The sequence below is a fragment of the Leptopilina heterotoma genome, unplaced genomic scaffold (assembly GCF_015476425.1).
Source record: "Leptopilina heterotoma isolate Lh14 unplaced genomic scaffold, ASM1547642v1 Lhet_167, whole genome shotgun sequence".
NCBI classification, from domain to species: domain Eukaryota; kingdom Metazoa; phylum Arthropoda; class Insecta; order Hymenoptera; family Figitidae; genus Leptopilina; species Leptopilina heterotoma.
In genome coordinates, this window is record NW_025110883.1 from 535,729 (window position 1) to 555,236 (window position 19,508).

Consider the following 19,508-nt stretch of genomic DNA (forward strand, 5'->3'; position numbering starts at 1 on the left):
CATGCGCCATGCGTTTGGTAACGTTCATGCGGCGATGCGGCGCATGCTTCTTTTGAGGTTATGACATTTTTATAAATATAATATACAAACAAAAATTATTTTTAAAGAAAGAAACTAAATAAAATAAATATGCACTCGTTGAGAAGATTACGATCGATAGAGATTTTGCCAATTTCGGTTAGATTTAAAGGACATAGCAATGATCATTGGGTAAGTTTACTTATTTCTAATGTATAACAAAACCTCTCCTCTCTTTAAGCAATTTTGTATTAATTTTAAATTATTTTTCCAGTCAAAACGTGATAATAAATTAGGAACTGTCAGAGCACTAAAACATTTTGACGATTTTTATAAAACAGTCTATGGAAAATCGTGGAATGACATTAGGAAAGCTCTATTACAGGAAAAAAGTAAATACGTCGCAGTTGTTAATAATTTCAGTGACAATGAAAGAATATGCACTGAAATGGAGGTAGGAAAAATTTTTTTTTTTTTAATAATTAACAACTTAATTTAGAATTTTATTACCTAATTTTATTTATCTGAAGAAAAATATTGAAAATAGTGCTTAGGAGCAATCGATTTGAGAGCAATAATCAAGGTACAAAAGGAAATTCTCGACGAATCGGACAAAGGAAAATCAAAAAAACGTCTTAAAGAATTAAATAGGAAAAAAATGCAACGTGAAATGGATTCTTTTATTTCTCAGCAACAATTATCGGAATTGGAGTCTGTTTATCCGGCTGAGACACCAGCGGGCAAACAATCTCTAAACGAATTGATAGATGAAGAAAAATTTCATACCACTGAGGAGGAAGGACTAAAACCAGTTTCATTAAAGTCAATTTCTGCAAATGCGGAGATTGAATACGATACGAGTCGAATTATTTCGGCGTCAAGTAGTTTATCCGTCTCGTCATTACAAGAATTCGTTCCAGTGACAAAATTAAAAGGATTAGACGATTGGGTGTTAGAATCGGAGCACTATGGTTACTATTCTAAGGGTGAAGATTTTACAATTTCTATCGAGGAAGACGATTCATTTTCAATTCCAGAACAATTGAAATTGTACACTTTTGAGCCACATAATTTTAGTAGGTTTAGATCATCAAAACGAGGAACAACTGGCGTATTAGGTAATCTTCCTTTGGATTTTCTGTAAATTCAAGAAAAAAGAAAATAATATTTTCATTTCTCTAAAGTTGAAAAAAATTTTAGATTATTATTTGATGGACGGAGGTTCGATATTACCTGTTCTTGCCCTGGATTTGCAGCTGAATGACAAATTTCTCGATATTTGTGCGGCACCGGGTGGAAAATCACTAGTGGCAATTGAAACACTTTTGCCGGCAATGGCCGTCTTGAATGATGTTCTCCCATCACGTGTAACAAGAATTAAGGAAGTAATTGGAACCTATGTTTCAAATATTGGACAGTGGCAGAAAAAAATTGCAGTTACGACAAAAGACGCAAGGGAAATTGATGACATGGGACTATTTAATAAAGTAAGTTTATTTCGACTTGAAACATTCGCGCAAAAAATATTTATACATTCAAATGAAAAATTCCCTTTTTTTTACTAAAATAATTTATATTGACAGATTTTAGTCGATGTTCCATGTACAAATGACAGACATTCTTTGCACGTCAACGATGGTAATTGGTTTAGGAATGAATACATTAGGGAAAGATTGAAACTACCAGAATTACAAAGTGAAATTTTAGTGTTAGTATAAAAAATAATGCCTTTTTCTAAATTTTTTTCTTCTTTTCAAAATTTCATTATTATTTGCTCGATTCTTAATTTTATAATTTTTTTTCATTTTATCGACTTTTATTTTTGTGTAGAAATCTATTAAAGTTAAATCGTTCTAAAATATTGTTTAATAAATACTTAATACGGCTTATTTTTAGAAACGCTTTAAAATTAGTAGCACCAGGAGGTACAGTGGTTTATTCAACATGTTCACTGAGTCCGATACAAAATGAAGGTGTCGTTCAGATGTCGTTAATGAAAGCATTCGAAGAGGCGAATGTCGTCGCAGTTGTAAAGTAAGTTTATAAAATATATTACAACATTGTAAATGCAATTTGTTTTTCTAATAGAGTTTCAGTAAACTCACAGTCAAGTACTTGAGAGACTAATCTAAACGATTTATTTTAAAATATTAAAAACTAGTCTATTTAAAAAAAAACAATTTTAAAATGCTCTGTAAAATAAAAATTAAAATAAACTTAAACTTTTTAAGTCAGAAATATTAATAAATATAAAAAGGAAATACAATATTAACGTGTAATTCGTTTTTTAGAGACCTGTCCGAAGGACTGAAACCATTTAAGTATCTTTATGACTTTGGCAAGGAAAAATTGAAGTACGGTCACCTTGTCATTCCAACAATGGGAAACAATTGGGGACCTATGTATTTCTGTAAAATAATGCGAATTCAGTGAATTCACTCACGAGCGAAACAATCAACTTTCTCAAGTAATTTGCCTTCATTTAAGACTTCTGTGTGGAAATTGTTTTTGATTTGTTTTTGAAATTTCATTTAATACTATATTATGAAAAATGTTTCTTATTTTATTCATAATTCGCGATGTTCTTTTAGATGTACTTTTTGATCTGTTGCTTCTTCAACATTAACACCCACTTCATCTACTCTATTCCATGGTTGCTCCTCGCCCGTTCCAAACATCGTGTAAACCAACATTTCAACGATGTAAAATATCACTGTGATGAAGAAAACTACTCGCCACGCCTCGACTGTTTCCTGTAAATAGACGAAAGGTTTTTATACACTTTTGCCAAGTAATAGAAAATTGTTTTTAAAAGTTTTTTTTTAATTAAGTTCTAAATTCTATAATTTAAAACTCATTCTTACCAATTAAAAAAGAAATTAAACTTTTTATTTTAATTTTAGTTTTTTGCATTTAACGAACTATTTTTGGTATAATTTCCAATGAGTAAAATTGAATTTAAAATTTGTTATTTTCAAATATTTTATTGTCTTTTAATTTAAAAAAATGTCAGTAAATTGACAATGAATTAAAAATGTGAATTTTTTCACATTTTCAACTATTAATGGAATTGTTTGTAAATATAGAAAATTTATAGAAATAAAAAAAGAGAAATAGTAATAAAATTTTTTGAAAAATAAAAATGTCTTACATTTCCATCGGTGAGTTTTCCAACGATAACGGAAATTGTTAAGCCTGGAATTGTCGCAAAGAAATTTGTGATTGAAACAAGTGTACCGGCATAATTGGGAGCGATATCGATGTGATTCGCAAGAAAACCACAGTACATTCCTCCGAGACATGTGCCACCAATTGTCATCAAGGTAACGGCGAGAAATCTATCTTTACCAACGTAAGAGACACCGATCAAGCACAACATTGGCACTGCAGATGCTAAAATAAATCAATTTTTCCAACTTTTAGTAATTCTATCTTTTTAGTTTCCAATAATTTTTTTTTTTTATCAGGAAAAAAACGAACCGAACAGTGTTCCTATTTTTCTGGAAACAGTTACGGAAATCCAATTCTTCTCCTGCATAATTGCAAGAATTTTGCTCAAGCCCATTGTAAAAATCCACATACAAAAGAATGGTAGCGCGGAAAGTCCTGCATTCTGAGAGAGAAAAAATTTTTTACCAGGTATTCTTTTTCTTACTTTTTTTAGAGGTAAAACAGATTGTTTCAAAATAGTTGAGGATAATAATTTATTTTTAAATAATTACCTCGCTTAAGTTAAATTCCAGCATTTGATTCATGTAATGGGGAAGTTCAGTGAGTAACATGTACCATCCAACGTTGCTGCAAAAGTGAGCGACCAAAATTGCCAAAAACGGTGGCGAAGTAAAAACTTTTCGCCAAGGTACGCCGGCACCCTGGAAATTAATTTACTTATATTGATTTCTCTTATAAATATAAAAAAGAAATTTCTTTTAAAATATGAAAAGTGAATAAAGATAATAATTACATGTGAACTTTTGCCAACGGATTTGTTCAAAGACGAAAGAATGTACTCTCTTTCTTCGGAGGTGATGAATCGTTTTTGTTTATCTGGACTGTCTTCAACCATTAACCACCAGGCAGTGCACCAAATTAAACAAAGAGCACCCTCAATGTAGAAAACTGACGCCCAGCCAAAATTATCAGCGAGAATTCCCGTCAAGATTAATGATATCACCGTTCCAAGAGCAGTTCCTGTCAAGAACAAATATTTCAACATTATTAGAAAGTTGGTAATTTATTTTATTCTTTTATTAACTAATTTATAACGTTTTTTGTAATTATTCACCTTTTTTATTTATTACTCTGTTAATTTGTACTTGTTAATCTTATTCTTGTATTTATTAATTTATAAGTAGTGTAAATTACTATCGTATTTTAAATTAATGTTAAAATTAAATTTATTAAAAGCTATTGTAAAAAAAACATAAATTTTTTTTGTTCTAGTGACTCTTTTCTAATTACTGCAACCAACATCTGCACAAATGAATTTTCCACTAATTTACCTGCATAAACGATGGATGTCAAAACGCTTCTTTCATTTGGCGGAGCCCATTTGGAAACCATAACATGCATCGCCGGAAATGTGACACCCTACAATTTGGAGATTTTTTTTTATAAATCTTTGAATTCTCTGAAAATTTATAACTGCATCATTGGAAAAGTGGAAAATTTGCAAAAAAAGAGAACTTACACCGCCAATTCCTTGTATAAATCTCATAGCGATAAAGAAAGAATAATGCATTTGGGCAGCAACAGGTGATAGAACTGAAGCAACAACGTTCAATAAAACGGATACATTCATCACCCATTTGGCAGAAAGAAGTTCAGACATTCTTCCAGCAGGTATTAGTGACACCATATAGCCCCAAAAATAGGAGGATTTAATTAGACCCTGTAGCGGTCTACTCCAAACAAATGGTCCATCCTAAATTAAAAAACAAACACTCAATTATCAAAAAGTATTAAACTTTTCTTTTTTTAAGTTTCATTTAACTTTTGAAACAATTTCTTTATTCAATTTGTAATTTAATTTATAAATTTTTCATTATTTAAGAGATTTTGTTGTTGTAACGTAGAAACAATTGTTTTCACTTACAGTTTTAGAAGATTTACTTAATTCATGTAAAGTTCCACTGACACTTGTTGCATTAAAAATAGTATTGAGAGTAGAATTGACAGATGGATGAAAACTCGAGTTCAATGATGGATTAATAATTGTACTGTGATCCTTTGGCAATAATTTGATCGCTGTTTCATTAACCATCGCAACCATCGCCACACTGACATTAACTTTGAAGCCATAAATTATTGCCATGCCAATACAACCCATTATGGACATTATATATCTCATGGGAATAATGGCATGACCTCCCCGATTTTCTATAAAAATAAAGACATTAATTAATTTAGTTTATTTTTTTAATTAATTTTTTATTAATTTTATCCAACATACAGTTTATCTTTTAAAAAGTGTTTACATTTAATAATTGACAATTCAATAATTCAAAATTATTATTAAGTGAAAATTTTTTCCAAAAATATATTTATAAAATTTTTGTAAAATTAAATAAATAAATATTGGTAAAATTTTTATTTAATTTAAAACTATATGAGAATTTTTTAAAAGTGAAAAAAATGGATTATAAATCTCTCTTTTTAAACAAAAATTTTGTAATTAAAATTAATTTACTAATTGAAATACTAATTTATTAATTTAGATATTTATTAAATTATTAAAAGAAATTTTAGGAAGAAAAAAATTGGAAACGTAAGAACAAACTTTCTTAATTAAACTAAAATTTTCAAAATTATTATGTAAAAAATAATTAATTTTTGTAGGTTTTGTGAGGGGATAAAAACAATAAAGATCATAATTTTCGTTTAAGTATAACTGGTTTGACGGGTTCGTCTGCATGCCTTTCATCTTTTAGAGTCTTTTAGAGAATAAAAATTCTCATGATACATTTGAGTCTTTGACTTGACACTCCCTTGTTTTTTTAATCTATACGTGAGTTGTAAGTCTAATATTCTAAATCCTAACTATACCCCAAAGATCGTTCACACACTTCAACACAATCAATATTTCAATTCAGATCTAGGCTAAAGAATTAAATATAAAACCACGTATCTTCTAAACTTCATATTTGTTTAAAGCAAAACAATAAAATTAAATTATTTTCTTTTAGTTTTATTACAGAAAAAAAGTAATTAAAAAAATTATAATTCGATTCTATTATTACATTGAAATAAAACAATCGGAATACTTATACTAATTTATTAAATAAACGAAACAAGGAATAATTAAAAAAAATAAATAAATTACTCCAATCTTGTATTTTTATAATTTCATTCTAATATAATAATTAATTTAATTATTTTTTAAAATCTAAATTATCTCTTTTTCAAAACAAACTAATTTTCTTTCTTAAAATTTCAGATAAAAAATGATAGTAAAAACTTCTGGGTAGAAATTAAATTTTAATTTTATTTGGATTTTAAACAATTTTGTCTACGTGCTGAATGACATGTCCGTTGATGCAGGTACTTTTCATCGCCATGACTTTTTGAATATACAAAACAGATTTTTTTATAAATTTGAGAAAGACAACTTTAATAGTACACTGACGAAGATTATTTTGAGAGCGAGACAAAAATACGTCATAGCAACTCAGAAACGGGAACTCCATCTAAAAATAATTGATCGAACTCGATTAGAGAAATTTTTTAAACAAAAAAGAATGAGTCGATCAATTTGATCAGATTTAACTAAGAAAAAAATTTTTAAGCACTACTTTTAAGTGAAATGAAAAATTTTGAAAATAATGAAATATTTAGAACAAAATTTATTACAAATTCAGAATATTGAAATGAAAATGTCTTCTAAAATTGCAAAGTCAAAAATTCATTCCAAGCAAGTTAAAATTAATCAAACTTGAACTTCATATAGTTTAATAATGAAAAGACCATTAAAGTAGTAAAAATGTTATTTAATTGGACCTTTTTATTAACGTAAATACAAAGATCAAGGCCTTTCATTCTGATTCTTTGAATAAATTATCTTCAACTAATCACTGAATTAGAATATTGTTTTTATTTTATTTATCTCTTTTTCTGTCATTTTTTTCAAATACTATATTTTTAATTACATTTATTTTTTCAAAAATATATTTTATTTAAATTTATATTAAATTTAGAAAAAATACAAATTTTCTAAATCTTAATAAATTTTATATGCAATTTCATGATAAATGTAGGCAATTGCGCACCATTACATCAGCGAGGAAAAGCATTGAACCCACTCTGAAAAGGATCGATAAATAATGATGCCAAAACCCACATATACAGGAACAGTAAACTTTCTGTAAATTGTCTACGGTGATTTCTCAATTAAAAAGATAATCTAATTTGAATTCTAATTTTTATTCATTATTTACAAAACTTTTACTTTTAAAATTTAATTATCTAACTAGATTATTAAATGTATTAAAAGCTATTTCTAAAATACATTTTAAATATAATTATAATAATGATAATAATAGTAAAAATATGGATAATAATTTGAGAAATTTAAATTTTTTTCTATAAAAATCAGAAATACGTTGACTCCCTTGTCATTCTCGTATCGATCCAATCGGAAAGGTGATTTCAAGGTCATTGATAAAAAATTAATAATTTTCCGACTTTTCTAAAAATTTGAAAACTATTTATATCCATTACTTCACTATTTACTTGCATTAAATGAAGTGCATCTCTAAATGATGACACACGTGTTCCGCTTTATGACGAAATGCAAGCACGTGCTTTTGAAAGCTTTCCTCACTTAATTTTTAAATTAGAAAAAATTCACCCAAAAATTATTATTATTATTTTATAGTTAAAAAACGTAGAATAATGTTAAATTACTAAATTTTCATTAGTTTTAATTAAAGAAAAAATGTTGCAATAATCAACAAATTTTCAGTTAGAAATTATTGCTTTTAACAATCGATATAGATAAATTTTACAGCAAATGACTTGAATTTTAAATCACTTACCATTTAAGCTCCCGGCTGCCATGGTTCTTTTTTTCTTTTCTATTTTTGGCTTAATATTCAAAATTCAAATTTACTTTTTGGCACCAACACTGTATGATCACTCCATCACTTGAAACAAATTTTTTAATATATTAATCATAAATTTAATTCAATAGAAAAACATAGTTATTTGAAAAATTGATTATAAATTATTTATAAAATAGATTCCAAGAAGGAAAAATAATGTTAAAAATGAATAAAATTAAAAAATGCAATTACAAATTAGAAACAAAAAGCAGTTAAATGGATAATAATGAAAAATATAACAATATTTCTGATATTGAAAATGCTGATAATAGAAATGTTAATAATAGTGACAACTTTTCAGATAATAAAGAAATAACGATAAAATTTTAATAAGAAATTTAAATAAAGATGAAAATTAATTTTGTAGTTTAAATTTTGAAAAATCTTGTTTGGAATGAATTTTGTTTGAAACTAAAAAACCGTCACTTGTTGGAATGCATAAGGGAGTGGTAAAATAATCACCCGAAGTCTTCGGAGTTTGGAGAAGGAATACTGTCGTTTCAGGTTCGCTTGCGCGTTCTATTATAACTTTACCCTCGTTAAAGGCTCAAACTTATCTGTTGTTGCGTAGGTTTTCCGACCATGCGTTCACTCAAGTATCGATTTGACATTTTATTTTATTAAAATTAAGAAAAAAAGTAGAATTAGACTAGACCTTGATCTGATTTTCCATTTTGAACCAATAAAGATAAAAAAGCAGTTTCTCAAAAAGGAAATCAATTTTCTACTTTGCTGTGGCAAATTTTTTTTATTTACTTTCCATATTTTTTATTTTTTTGTTTAATTTTCTTTTAAATTAAAACTGTTTTTTACATTTATTATTCTTCAATTATTTAATTAAAACTACATTTACTTTATTAATTTATTTATTTAATAATAATACTAATTTATTTCATATTTTAATTGCTGTTATTGAAACATGATTTTATTTCTTTAATATACTTACTTTTGTATAAATTGTCAAATTTTTATGATTTTTTCTCACCTTTTTATTATGTCATAAATTTTTATCTATATGACCAAAGTATTTTTTTGAATTATAATAATATTATTAATTTTTTTACTTTTAAGAGATAAATGAAGTCATAGGTTGCCTTTTGAATTATGAAATTCAATCTTGCTAGGCTTTGAAATAAAAAAAAAAATAATAATAATGAAAAAAATAGAACAGACTTTTAGATTGTTACCGTTGAAAATTTCATGTCATTATGAATTTAGAAATGGAGAAAGAGATGGAAACGAATAAATCTCCTTACCGTTCCAACAGCTGCTGAATTATTAAAAATCGATTTCCTCAAACAATTTGTAACATACGAAAAGAGTAGAATTTGCTTCGGTTTCCCTGCAATACTTATTTAATAAATAATTTTAAAGGAGATGATAAATTTTTTTATTTACGAATATAAAAAATTAAGAAATTATGTAAATCTAGATAATTTAAATCTAAATCTAAATCTACATCTTGCTTATTAATAATTTTGTAATAAATTAAACATATTTAATAAATCTCGACAGAAGTTTCATTTTGAAAATTATATACAGTAATTTTTAATTTTTTTATTCACAACAAAAAATACTGATTCTTTTGAATAAAATATTTTCGTTGAAAAAAATGAAATGAAAGTTTTAGAAAATGATTATGTAAATAATGATTAAAAATTGTCAAAATAATTAAAAACATTTGTAAATAATATTAAAAAATATATTAACAAATTTATATAGATTTTTCTTTCTTACAGAAATAAATTGAGACCATCATGGATTCAAAACGACCTTCGCACGTGACGTTGACCAGAAGAGTTGATCGTTGATGAAACTAATTCGCGAACTACTTTTGCTATGAGTCCCGGAAGATGCTTATAAAAGGACAACTATGTACATGATAGCGAATTTAGTTTTCATTGTAACTTTGCTCCAGAATGACAGGACTCTCACTAATGTGGCAATTTTTGACTCTCTTTATCGTTTTTCTGTCAGTTTCCAATGTTTCAAGTGAGTTTATTTTCACCTTCATTTAAAATTAAATTATTCCCAATTTTTACTAAATAAAAGTTCAATATTTCCGCCCTGAAAAAATTTCATTTTTGTTGAAATAATTGAATTATTCAGTGAATATTTTTATCTACTTTATACTCTTGATAATATAAAATTAATTTCAATTATTGGATTTTCAAATATGAGAAAAAATTTTGTTTGAAAAAATATTGATAAATTTTAATTGATTTTGTAGTTTTTTTTTATTTTACAAATTTAATAATTGAATTTTCAGAAGCGGCAACATTAAGTAATGGAGAAAATCATGTAACGGAAAGGATTTCCCTCCTTAGGGATCAAATGCGATTTTATAATTTGTCGGCTTACATAATTACAGACGTTGATGAACATCAGGTATGTACAAGAAAAATTTTTAATAACTTTTTCTCTTATTATAATTCTATTTAAGTTTAATAAAAAAATGAGAATGCAAAAAATAATTCTTTGTCAAATTTTTTAAATCAAGTTTTTGGAAAAAAGTATTTCAGTTAGAATGTGATAATCGCAATTATTTTGAAAGTAATTTCTCCAAATTATCACCTTTCGTCGAATAATAATTTGTAAAATGGCTTTAATTGAATATAATAAGTATTTTACAACCCACGCTGCTTAGAATGATTACATTGTGTCTGAACGAGACAGAAGGCGAGAATGGATTTCCGGTTTCTCGGGTCTTCAAGGGGACGTTGTAGTGACAATGAATAAAACTGCACTCTGGACATTAGGTTCCTTATTTTATTTAGCAAAACAAGAAGTTCCCAGTGACTGGATTTTAATGGAATCCTGTCCTTCATTGGTAAATTAATTTAACTATTGAAATTTCCCCTCTTTCTCACTTTATTTTCCAGTGTTAATTATTTTTACGTTTAATTTGTTTCAGAATGGCAAATATTTACCATTAGAGGTTTGGCTGTCAAAAGAACTTAATTATGGAAGCAGAGTTGGTGCTGATCCCAATGTTGCTTACTCAGAATGGAACGATTGGGAATCGAAATTGCGTAAATATTATTTTTATTTCATAAACGGAATAATAATAATAATAATTTTTACAGTTGTTTATTTTTTTTAATTGTATGTAAATAGAATTGAAAAATATTACACTCGTACCAATGGAGGAAAATTTAATTGATTTAATTTGGAAGGATCAACCTGGATATAGAAAAAATCCGCTTTACAATTTGCCGTCCGATATTGCAGGTATTGATCTTAATTAATATACTTATTATATCAGAAACGTTGGAATTTTTTTCATTACCAAAAATATTTTTATTAAAAATTAATTCAGCTACTTATTGATACTTTTTTGATAGGTGAAACTCCGAGAGAAAAATTGAAATTAGTTCATGAAGATATGACACAATTAAATGCCGATTTATGTATAATTACGGATCTCAGTGAAATTGCTTGGCTAACAAATATGAGAGGTGGCGATATTCCTTATGTGCCTGTTTTTCGATCATACATGCTGCTTGGAAAAGATTTCTCGAATCTTTATCTTCCACCAGAGAAGCATGAGTCACATATTAATATAATATTAAAAAATGAAAATATTACGTGAGTTTTTTTAATTCATTTATTTTTTCTATAACTGTAGAAATTAGTTTTCATTAATTAAATTTTTCCATAGACTATTGGATTATGATCAATTTTGGAAAGACTTGAAATCGTATTCAAAAGCAGCAAGTGGTATATTACTTCCAAAATCTTATAACAATGCCTTTGAAGTCAGTTACAAAATCTATTCAATGGTATTTAAAATAATAATTATAAAAATAAATAAAAGACAATTAAACTAAATAAGATTATTTATATATTTAGGTATTTAATTAAAATATTTTTTAGCTGCCTAAATTTAAAATCAAGAATAAAGTTTTTCCAATTCTTTCACGGAAGGACAAAAAGAATCCTATCGAAATTGCTGGCCTAAAACAGATTCATTTACGAGATGCAATTGCAATGATTCAATGGATGATAAAAATGGAAAATGGAGTATTTAATTTATTAAATTACGATTATTGGAAAATAATATTTTTAATACTAAAAAAATAATTGATTTCAGATAAAAAATGGCAGTTTGATTAGAGAAATAGATGCAATTGAATCTCTGAGAGAAATTCGTTATGAGCAAAAATCAAATCGTGGCGAAAGCAGTGAGTGCATTGCTGGTTATGGTTCAAATTCGGCAAATTTCTTCAATATTCCAAAAAATAAATCTTCAATTCAAATTAGTACTGAGAAACCGTTTATGATAACAACTGGCGGACGATATGATGGTATAAATTTCAATTATTAATTTACTAAAAATTCTGAATTAAATTTAAATTGGTAGTTGATAACAAATATTTTTAAACAACAAATAGAAGGTAAAACACGACTGGCAAGAACATTTCATTATGGAACACCGAGCGAAAAAGAAAAGACAGCTTACACGGCTCTATTGGCAGGAATTATAGATCTCGTTAAATTAACATTTCCATTGGGAACTTCAGCTTGTGCGACGGATATTGTTATTCAAATGCCTCTTTATAAAATAGGCCAGGAATTTGAATACGAGGCGATACAAGGATTCGGAGAATTTTTCGGCGAATATGAAGGTGCAAATTAATTAGTTTTTGAGTTATATTAACATTAATTAACTAATAGAAATCTATTAATCATCTAATAGAAATTTAATAATAATTAATTGGTTAATAGAACTAATTAAGTTCTTAATTAATGGAAGTAGTTAAATATTATAAAGAAACTTAATTTTTTTATAGCATTCAAAGATACCTATGATCTCAATGTCTTCCGATTCCAAGGCATTGGTTATCGTCAAGAAAGAGAATGGGGAATGCTTTTGAAAAATGTTGTTATTGTTGTTCCAGCTAATACAACGGTAAGGATTGAAAAAACAATTATTTTTTTGTTAAAAAAGAAGTACATTTTTCATTTATTTTTCATTAGAATAGTTTTTTTTATCTGTTTTTGTCTCATTATTTTTTAAAAATGAATTTGCATTAACTCGAAAAATTAATTTTTCTTTTCAAATTATTTTTCAGTTCCAGTCTGGAAAGCAATTTATGACCTTCAAAATGATTACTTTAGTGCCTTATGAAAGAAATCTTATTAACCCTGAACAACTCACGAATGAACAGGTAAAAAATTTCAGTTTTAAATTAATTTTACAAATTAAAAATCTTAGTATTTTTCGTTGAGTCTTATGATTTTTCACAAATTTCAATAAAATAAAAAATATAATTCTTCTTGCAGCTTGAGTGGTTAAATAATTATCACAAAGAAGTAAAGACAGAAATTGAGGCAGAATTATCAAATCAAGAATCGAAAGAAATCCGTGAACAAATTATCAATTGGTTAAAAGAAAAAACAAAGCCAATCGAAAAATTGAAATCTGTTAAACTAGACATGACCAATTAATTATCAGTTTATCTATATAAAAATTATTTAGTTATTAAATAATAATTGTTAAATTTATTTTTATCCTCTTATAGGTATAGAAAATTTAAAGTAGGTAATTAAATTGCTTTTTTGATAGAAAACTTTTTTCTCACTTCTTTTGTTTTTTTCTAGTTCCTAAAGTTTAGATAATTTTTATTGACATAAGTTTGACAGATAAGAGGCGATAAACGTTTTTTTTTTTAAGAAAAATTTTCAATGCAGATTTGAACTGAAAATAAACATTTTCCTGATCTTAAGTATTTATTAAAGTAAATTATAAAATATTAAATCGTAATTATGAGTTTCAACGCAGAAAAAGGAGATGATTTTGAATTAATTTACTCATGGCTCGATGGAATTCCTTTCTCTCGACCAAAGAAAAATACAGCTAGAGATTTTTCCGATGGAGGTAAAATTTTAAATCAATTATCTTTAACTTACAGTGAAAAATTCGAATTTAGAATACTAATCTTATATAAAAATTGAAAAAAATTGTCAAAAAAATCAATTGTTTTTTTGCAGTTTTAATGGCTGAATTGTTAAAAAGATATTATCCTCGACTTGTCGATGTCTATAACTACATTCCTGGGAACAGTATTTCAAAAAAAATTGATAACTGGTGTACATTAAATCGTAAGGTCTTGTCTAAAATTGATATGAAACTTTCTAAAGAGACAATTGATCGATTGGCAAATTCACACAACGGAGTCATTGAAAAAGTTTTAAACGATTTGCGTGTAAAAATTCTTAAAGACTCGAACACAGATTCAGAAAATTTATACATTGAAGCAGAAGAAAAAGGAAAAGGCGGTAAGAACATTTTTCTTCAATTACAAAAATTTTAATTTGAAAATGATATTAATTTTTCTTATCTCCTTTCACAGAATCGACAAGAAATTACTTAATTCCAGAATTATTGGCAAATAAAACTGTTCCTCGTGCTGTTTTTATGCAATTAAAACATGAATTACAGGAGAAAAATAACGCCATCAGTATTTTAAGTGAAAGAGTCTTAGCACTAGAAAGTCAAGTGGAAATTAAAAATCAACGAATACATGATCTCACCACACAAATTTTATCATCAAATCAAATTCTCAACACGCCAATTCCTGCTTCAAGAAGTGGAACATCAAATAAAACACGAAAAAGTAATACAATTATTAATTAATTACTTTTCCATGGATATTCAGTGTTCTGTCAAACATCACGTTTGTCGCCAAAAAATAAAATCAACGTACAAATTGTGAATATTGATTTTATTTTTTAAAAAAAGAAGAAAGTCATAAAGTTCTTAAATTGTATTAGTAGTAGGGGAATTTTTTTTAAGTAAATAACTTGTGTATTTGAAAAGTTGAAAAAATACTTTAGTCAAGTACATAATACGGGAAAAATCGTAAAAAAGGAACCGACCTTAAAGTACAAATTGTTCGAAAATGTAGTTAAGCCGTCGGTCGCATACTGGGAGGAGAAACAAGAATAACGCCGTCACCTCTGACAAATAACATCGGAATGTTTCGCTTTGTTGTACGATAAACTTCTTCGTAGGTTTCCTCGTCAATTTCCACTGTTGTTACAGTTTCCTCAACTTCTCCAAGGACCATGTTTAAATGTTGATCGTAAGCCTGCATAAAAAATAGAAAAATAGTTTTATTTTACAGAAATTACTTGATTATAAAACATCTTATTTGGGAAAATCCAATACTAACGGTATTAATTTATAAAATTAATATACTAGCGGTTAAAAGAAATATCTATAATAGTTTAATAATGAAATTCGAAAATAACAAAATTTTGAGGTTATGTTGAGAAATTAATAAAATTCTTGCAATCTTACGTGTAAGCGACCACGAAGTTCTCTTTCATTTCGCATTTTAACATAAATTCGTTCATCAAGGCTCAATCTGATCAAATCTAGAGGTTCTTTAACATTAATTGCCGGTACCTGAAAAAATAATTGCAGGTTAGGTTGCGTGCAAATTTTTAATAACATTTTTACTTACTTGTTCAGCTTCTTCTGCCATTTTTCAATTATTTGCTGAATTCAGTATAAACTAATTGTTTTAACGATTAAATAAGCTGCTTATTTTATTTAAAAAATCAAAGAAATTTACATTCCTTTAACAATGCGCGTGTTTACTTGGTTTACTTTCCTCCAAAACTGTAAAAAACGCAGTATAAATATTATTAAAAATCTTAATATAAACAGACTAACTATAATTTTATAAATAATTAATTGTATATACCTCGGAACAATTATTTTTTTAAATATAAATACAAATTTCCTCGGAGAATTTTAAAATGTTGAAAACTTGAAAATGTTTACAGTTGAAACAGCTGATGCGTAAAGTAACTGCGCAATTTGTTTTCCCCCACTCTCTAAAAATAATCTTGTCACAGAAAAAAACATAACCTTGTTTTTTTCTGTAAATGTGAATCTGCGTGTGACAGCTGTCAAAATTATAATATGGTAATAAAGTGTCTTTACAGAGAATAATCTTTCTAGGCACTTCTATACATCGATTTTCAAAGTAGTTGTTTAGAGAAAAACCTAAAGTGTTTCATTTGCACGGTTTTCAAATAAAAATATTATCCAAGAAGGATGACAATGGGCGATGAGACTCCAGTTACATCACTTGTTCTTCCTGTAATATTAAGGCCAATATTGGCAAAGGTATAATTTTCATATTCTTTTAAACTTAACTTGAAATATTTACCGTCATATCATTGTTTTATAATAAACCCAGTAGGTCAGTACCACCTATTTTACGTTTTAGAAGTTGCATTCACACTGTCTTATTTGGTCAAACTGTTTTTGCGACTCTTATAAAATGAGATAACAAGACAATTAGATTACTAAAAACTCAATAATATACCAATTGAATAGTTTATTTAGTCAAGTTGATATGATTTTGGTCTAAGAATAATATCTTGAAATATCTTTGGAAAACAAAATGAAAAATCTTTTCAACTATTATTAACGATTGGCAGAATTAATAATAATCGATTGTTAACAAGATAATTTATTTTCCACTTTAATAACTCAATTCACAAACAATTTAAACATTCCTATATGAATACGTAATTTAATTATGTAGGTACCATAACCTAAAACTGACAATCGTTTACACTCGAATTAATAAAAAAGACGATAGAATTATTTACAAAACTAATATCTATTTTTAAAATCAATCGATTATTTTTCTTTCTAGTTTTCGGATTACTGTATTTTTAATTTTTTTAATAATTATATTTCTAAACTTTGTAAACTTGAGCTTTGTATATTCAGTGAATTTTATTTTTTTATACTTTTTTACAGTAAGGTCGAGTTTATTTTTAATTGTGATAATATTCCGTTGAGATAAATAATATATTGATTTTTAATTTCATTACAGTTGGAGAGGCAAAATGTTATGGCTGCGCAAACATTACGAACGGCATTATCGAAAGCTGAAAATGCTCATCCTGGAATAACTTACGATTTAGTTTTGGGAATCGTACGACGAGCTGAATTGAATCTTGATATGAATGAAAGTGTTCTTCGATTACAGGGTAGCGCTTCAGATTGTGATGGTAATAAGAAACAATTCAATACCTTCTTTTTTTATAATCATTAATATTTGTTTCATTTGAAACACTGTCATGAATTTTTGTTTATTTTTTCAGTTGTCGAATATCGTTCAGCACGATCAGAAGATGCATTTCAAGAGCTTAATCGCAAATCAACTTCATTGAAGAGGATACTCAGTAGAATTCCCGACGAAATAACAGATCGAAAAACATTTCTTGAAACTATTAAGTATGTATATATATATATATATATATATATATATATATATATATATATATATATATATATATATATATATATATATATATATATATATATATATATGCACGTTTTTTCCTTTTTTAGTAGTAAAATTTAAGCAGAGAAATACATTTTGCAATGGTCACAATTGTTTATTACAGAGAGATTGCAAGTGCAATAAAAAAATTATTGGATGCTGTGAATGAGGTGACGGCATTTATCCCAGGATCGGCTGGAAAACAGGCTTTGGATCAACGTAAACGAGAATTTGTTCGTTACAGCAAACGTTTCAGTAATACCCTGAAGGAATACTTTAAAGAGGGACAGTCAGTATTTAAAATTTTTATCTCTTTTTTTTAACGAAACGAAATTTATTTTTTGTTCTTTCTCAGATAATAAACTATTGGAAATTTTTGATTTTCAGAGCGAATGCTGTTTTTATCAGCGCATTGTACTTAATTCATCAGACAAATATGATAATGGTAACGGTAAAAGACAAATGTGAATAATTCGATAGTATGTTAAAAAGTAGTACACGATATAATATTAACAGTTATATATATTACATTAAATAATGTTTTTTCTTATAATAAATGTTTAACAACAAAAAAATTACTATATTATATAAATTAAATTTTGTTAGTATTACAAAAGATTGTTAAAAAAACTCAATTCGAGAATTGACTATTTCTTTCTAAGATTAATTGAAACTTCAGTATTAATTAATAATTCAAAGGAAGTATTTTTCTCGAGAAAAAAATCCACATTCCTAATTTTCTCATAACCGAGTGATGAGTCAATAATTATTATTATTATTATATATCTAAGATAATTGGTGTAAGAAAATGTAAAATGTATGTATATATAAAACTTGAGCTGTTTTATTGAATTACTTTTAATTAATTAAGAAGTTTTTTTTTCTCTGTAAGTAGAAGAAATAAAAATTTATTGACAAACAACTTGACATAAATGCACTGTGGTTCTGTTTTTCTTTTTTTCATTTTTTTAGTGGAAAAATTGTAAGATCTAGATACAATTTTCAATTTCTATTTTTTGAATTATAACAAAATGAAAAAATGGAAGTGATAACATTTTTTAAGCTCTCTTACTGTCGGCAAATACACGAACAATACATCCAACACCACCGACATTATAGACTTTCTCATGCCATAATAATAAATGTCCACTACTTCCATCCGTTGGAATTTCAAAACCACGATAAATGTATTTCATTAGCACGTCTATTAGATCACGATCCAATTGTGCTATACAGTCATCTATTTGATTTGATTTTATACTTAATAACACTTTTTGTGTTAAGTTTCTAGCATTGTCCTGAAAAACAATATTCAATTAAATATAACAGTAATAAATCACACTCTTAAATATTTTTTAAATAGAAAGAATGATTAGTATTTTGTGAATAAATTCCTTGAGAAATTGAAAACAAACAATATTTTGAGGTTACCTTGATTTGTTGATTTTTACAACCGAGTGGAGCGAATTTTAGTACAGAAATTAATGCCTCGGCATTTTTACCCTTGTTTTATGAATTAAGGAAAATAATTATAAAAGAGAAAAATTGTATATAACTATGACTAATATTAACGAATAGCTAAAAAAGGATATTGGCTAAGGAGTTGTAGAATTTCGTTTTCATCCGGACCGGTCGGTCCTGTAGTTCCGCTATCAACTTCCTCTTCTTTAAAATTATTGTCATTATATTGATCTACGTCAATTTTTCGAAAAGCTGAATCACTTGTGTCATTTCGTCCGTCGTTTCTCGACATTTTTTTCACTTCTCTTTTTGACGTTTTTCGCACAGTTGTACGTCAGATGTCAGCGCAGAATATTTTCATTTTTATTCTTCACGCGCAACCGGAAGTGAAAGTCTTTAATATTGTCGTTTTTCAAATTGATAACATTTTTTTATTGAAACTAGCGCCTCAGACGGCCTTCGGCCGTCTTCGTTGTTTCTATTCCTTCTTCATTTTTGTTCAATTTTTACTAATGTTCAGTTTTTTAATTTAATAATTTTTTATATAAAACCAGAGCCCTCGTCGACCGCTTGGCGGTCGACTTTGTTGCTGCTTTATTCTTAATTCTATTTT

At 27.0% G+C, this 19,508-nt stretch overlaps 7 protein-coding genes across 9 annotated transcripts; 4 read left to right on the plus strand and 3 right to left on the minus strand.

Annotated features, from left to right (window-relative positions):
* The first annotated feature begins 27 nt into the window (after window positions 1-27).
* Window positions 28-3,155, plus strand: LOC122499384 (5-methylcytosine rRNA methyltransferase NSUN4). Its single transcript, XM_043607715.1, has 8 exons — window positions 28-210; window positions 293-472; window positions 566-1,136; window positions 1,219-1,505; window positions 1,602-1,726; window positions 1,915-2,052; window positions 2,310-2,485; window positions 2,610-3,155. The coding sequence occupies exons 1-7, from the start codon at window positions 130-132 to the stop codon at window positions 2,449-2,451; spliced, it is 1,524 nt and encodes a 507-aa protein (XP_043463650.1). The 5' UTR covers window positions 28-129; the 3' UTR covers window positions 2,452-2,485; window positions 2,610-3,155.
* On the minus strand, window positions 2,586-9,393 carry LOC122499333 (sialin). Its single transcript, XM_043607618.1, has 10 exons — window positions 9,374-9,393; window positions 8,052-8,159; window positions 5,114-5,397; window positions 4,709-4,942; window positions 4,521-4,608; window positions 3,983-4,209; window positions 3,741-3,890; window positions 3,499-3,631; window positions 3,170-3,411; window positions 2,586-2,771 (listed from the first exon to the last, which is right to left on the minus strand). The coding sequence occupies exons 2-10, from the start codon at window positions 8,071-8,073 to the stop codon at window positions 2,586-2,588; spliced, it is 1,566 nt and encodes a 521-aa protein (XP_043463553.1). The 5' UTR covers window positions 8,074-8,159; window positions 9,374-9,393.
* Window positions 4,722-13,689, plus strand: LOC122499383 (xaa-Pro aminopeptidase 2-like). 3 transcript variants are annotated; one of them, XM_043607712.1, is made up of 15 exons: window positions 4,725-4,860; window positions 7,272-7,392; window positions 9,857-10,109; window positions 10,387-10,505; window positions 10,765-10,947; window positions 11,032-11,149; window positions 11,235-11,348; window positions 11,462-11,705; window positions 11,779-11,899; window positions 11,994-12,140; window positions 12,211-12,424; window positions 12,512-12,745; window positions 12,911-13,029; window positions 13,193-13,288; window positions 13,404-13,689. In XM_043607712.1, exons 3-15 carry the CDS (start codon window positions 10,037-10,039, stop codon window positions 13,566-13,568), a joined length of 1,947 nt encoding a protein of 648 aa, XP_043463647.1. In that variant the 5' UTR covers window positions 4,725-4,860; window positions 7,272-7,392; window positions 9,857-10,036; the 3' UTR covers window positions 13,569-13,689. The 3 variants fall into 3 exon arrangements, with proteins under 3 accessions (XP_043463648.1, XP_043463647.1, XP_043463649.1); XM_043607713.1 differs by lacking the exon at window positions 7,272-7,392 and having other exon boundaries at window positions 4,722-4,860; XM_043607714.1 differs by lacking the exons at window positions 4,725-4,860; window positions 7,272-7,392 and adding an exon at window positions 6,469-6,558.
* Window positions 13,690-13,717: 28 nt separating this feature from the next.
* LOC122499388 (sperm flagellar protein 1-like) lies at window positions 13,718-14,767 on the plus strand. The gene is made up of 3 exons (XM_043607718.1): window positions 13,718-13,998; window positions 14,112-14,399; window positions 14,474-14,767. The coding sequence occupies exons 1-3, from the start codon at window positions 13,887-13,889 to the stop codon at window positions 14,755-14,757; spliced, it is 684 nt and encodes a 227-aa protein (XP_043463653.1). The 5' UTR covers window positions 13,718-13,886; the 3' UTR covers window positions 14,758-14,767.
* Window positions 14,768-14,929: 162 nt separating this feature from the next.
* LOC122499391 (U6 snRNA-associated Sm-like protein LSm3) lies at window positions 14,930-15,978 on the minus strand. Its single transcript, XM_043607722.1, has 4 exons — window positions 15,833-15,978; window positions 15,590-15,747; window positions 15,424-15,531; window positions 14,930-15,211 (listed from the first exon to the last, which is right to left on the minus strand). Exons 2-4 carry the CDS (start codon window positions 15,608-15,610, stop codon window positions 15,029-15,031), a joined length of 312 nt encoding a protein of 103 aa, XP_043463657.1. The 5' UTR covers window positions 15,611-15,747; window positions 15,833-15,978; the 3' UTR covers window positions 14,930-15,028.
* A 32-nt stretch (window positions 15,979-16,010) lies between these two features.
* LOC122499389 (programmed cell death protein 10) lies at window positions 16,011-18,012 on the plus strand. The gene is made up of 5 exons (XM_043607719.1): window positions 16,011-16,260; window positions 16,982-17,159; window positions 17,253-17,385; window positions 17,559-17,723; window positions 17,822-18,012. The coding sequence occupies exons 1-5, from the start codon at window positions 16,189-16,191 to the stop codon at window positions 17,904-17,906; spliced, it is 633 nt and encodes a 210-aa protein (XP_043463654.1). The 5' UTR covers window positions 16,011-16,188; the 3' UTR covers window positions 17,907-18,012.
* Window positions 18,013-18,256: 244 nt separating this feature from the next.
* On the minus strand, window positions 18,257-19,251 carry LOC122499390 (actin-related protein 2/3 complex subunit 5). The gene is made up of 3 exons (XM_043607720.1): window positions 19,027-19,251; window positions 18,866-18,938; window positions 18,257-18,732 (listed from the first exon to the last, which is right to left on the minus strand). Exons 1-3 carry the CDS (start codon window positions 19,185-19,187, stop codon window positions 18,493-18,495), a joined length of 474 nt encoding a protein of 157 aa, XP_043463655.1. The 5' UTR covers window positions 19,188-19,251; the 3' UTR covers window positions 18,257-18,492.
* Window positions 19,252-19,508: the final 257 nt, after the last annotated feature.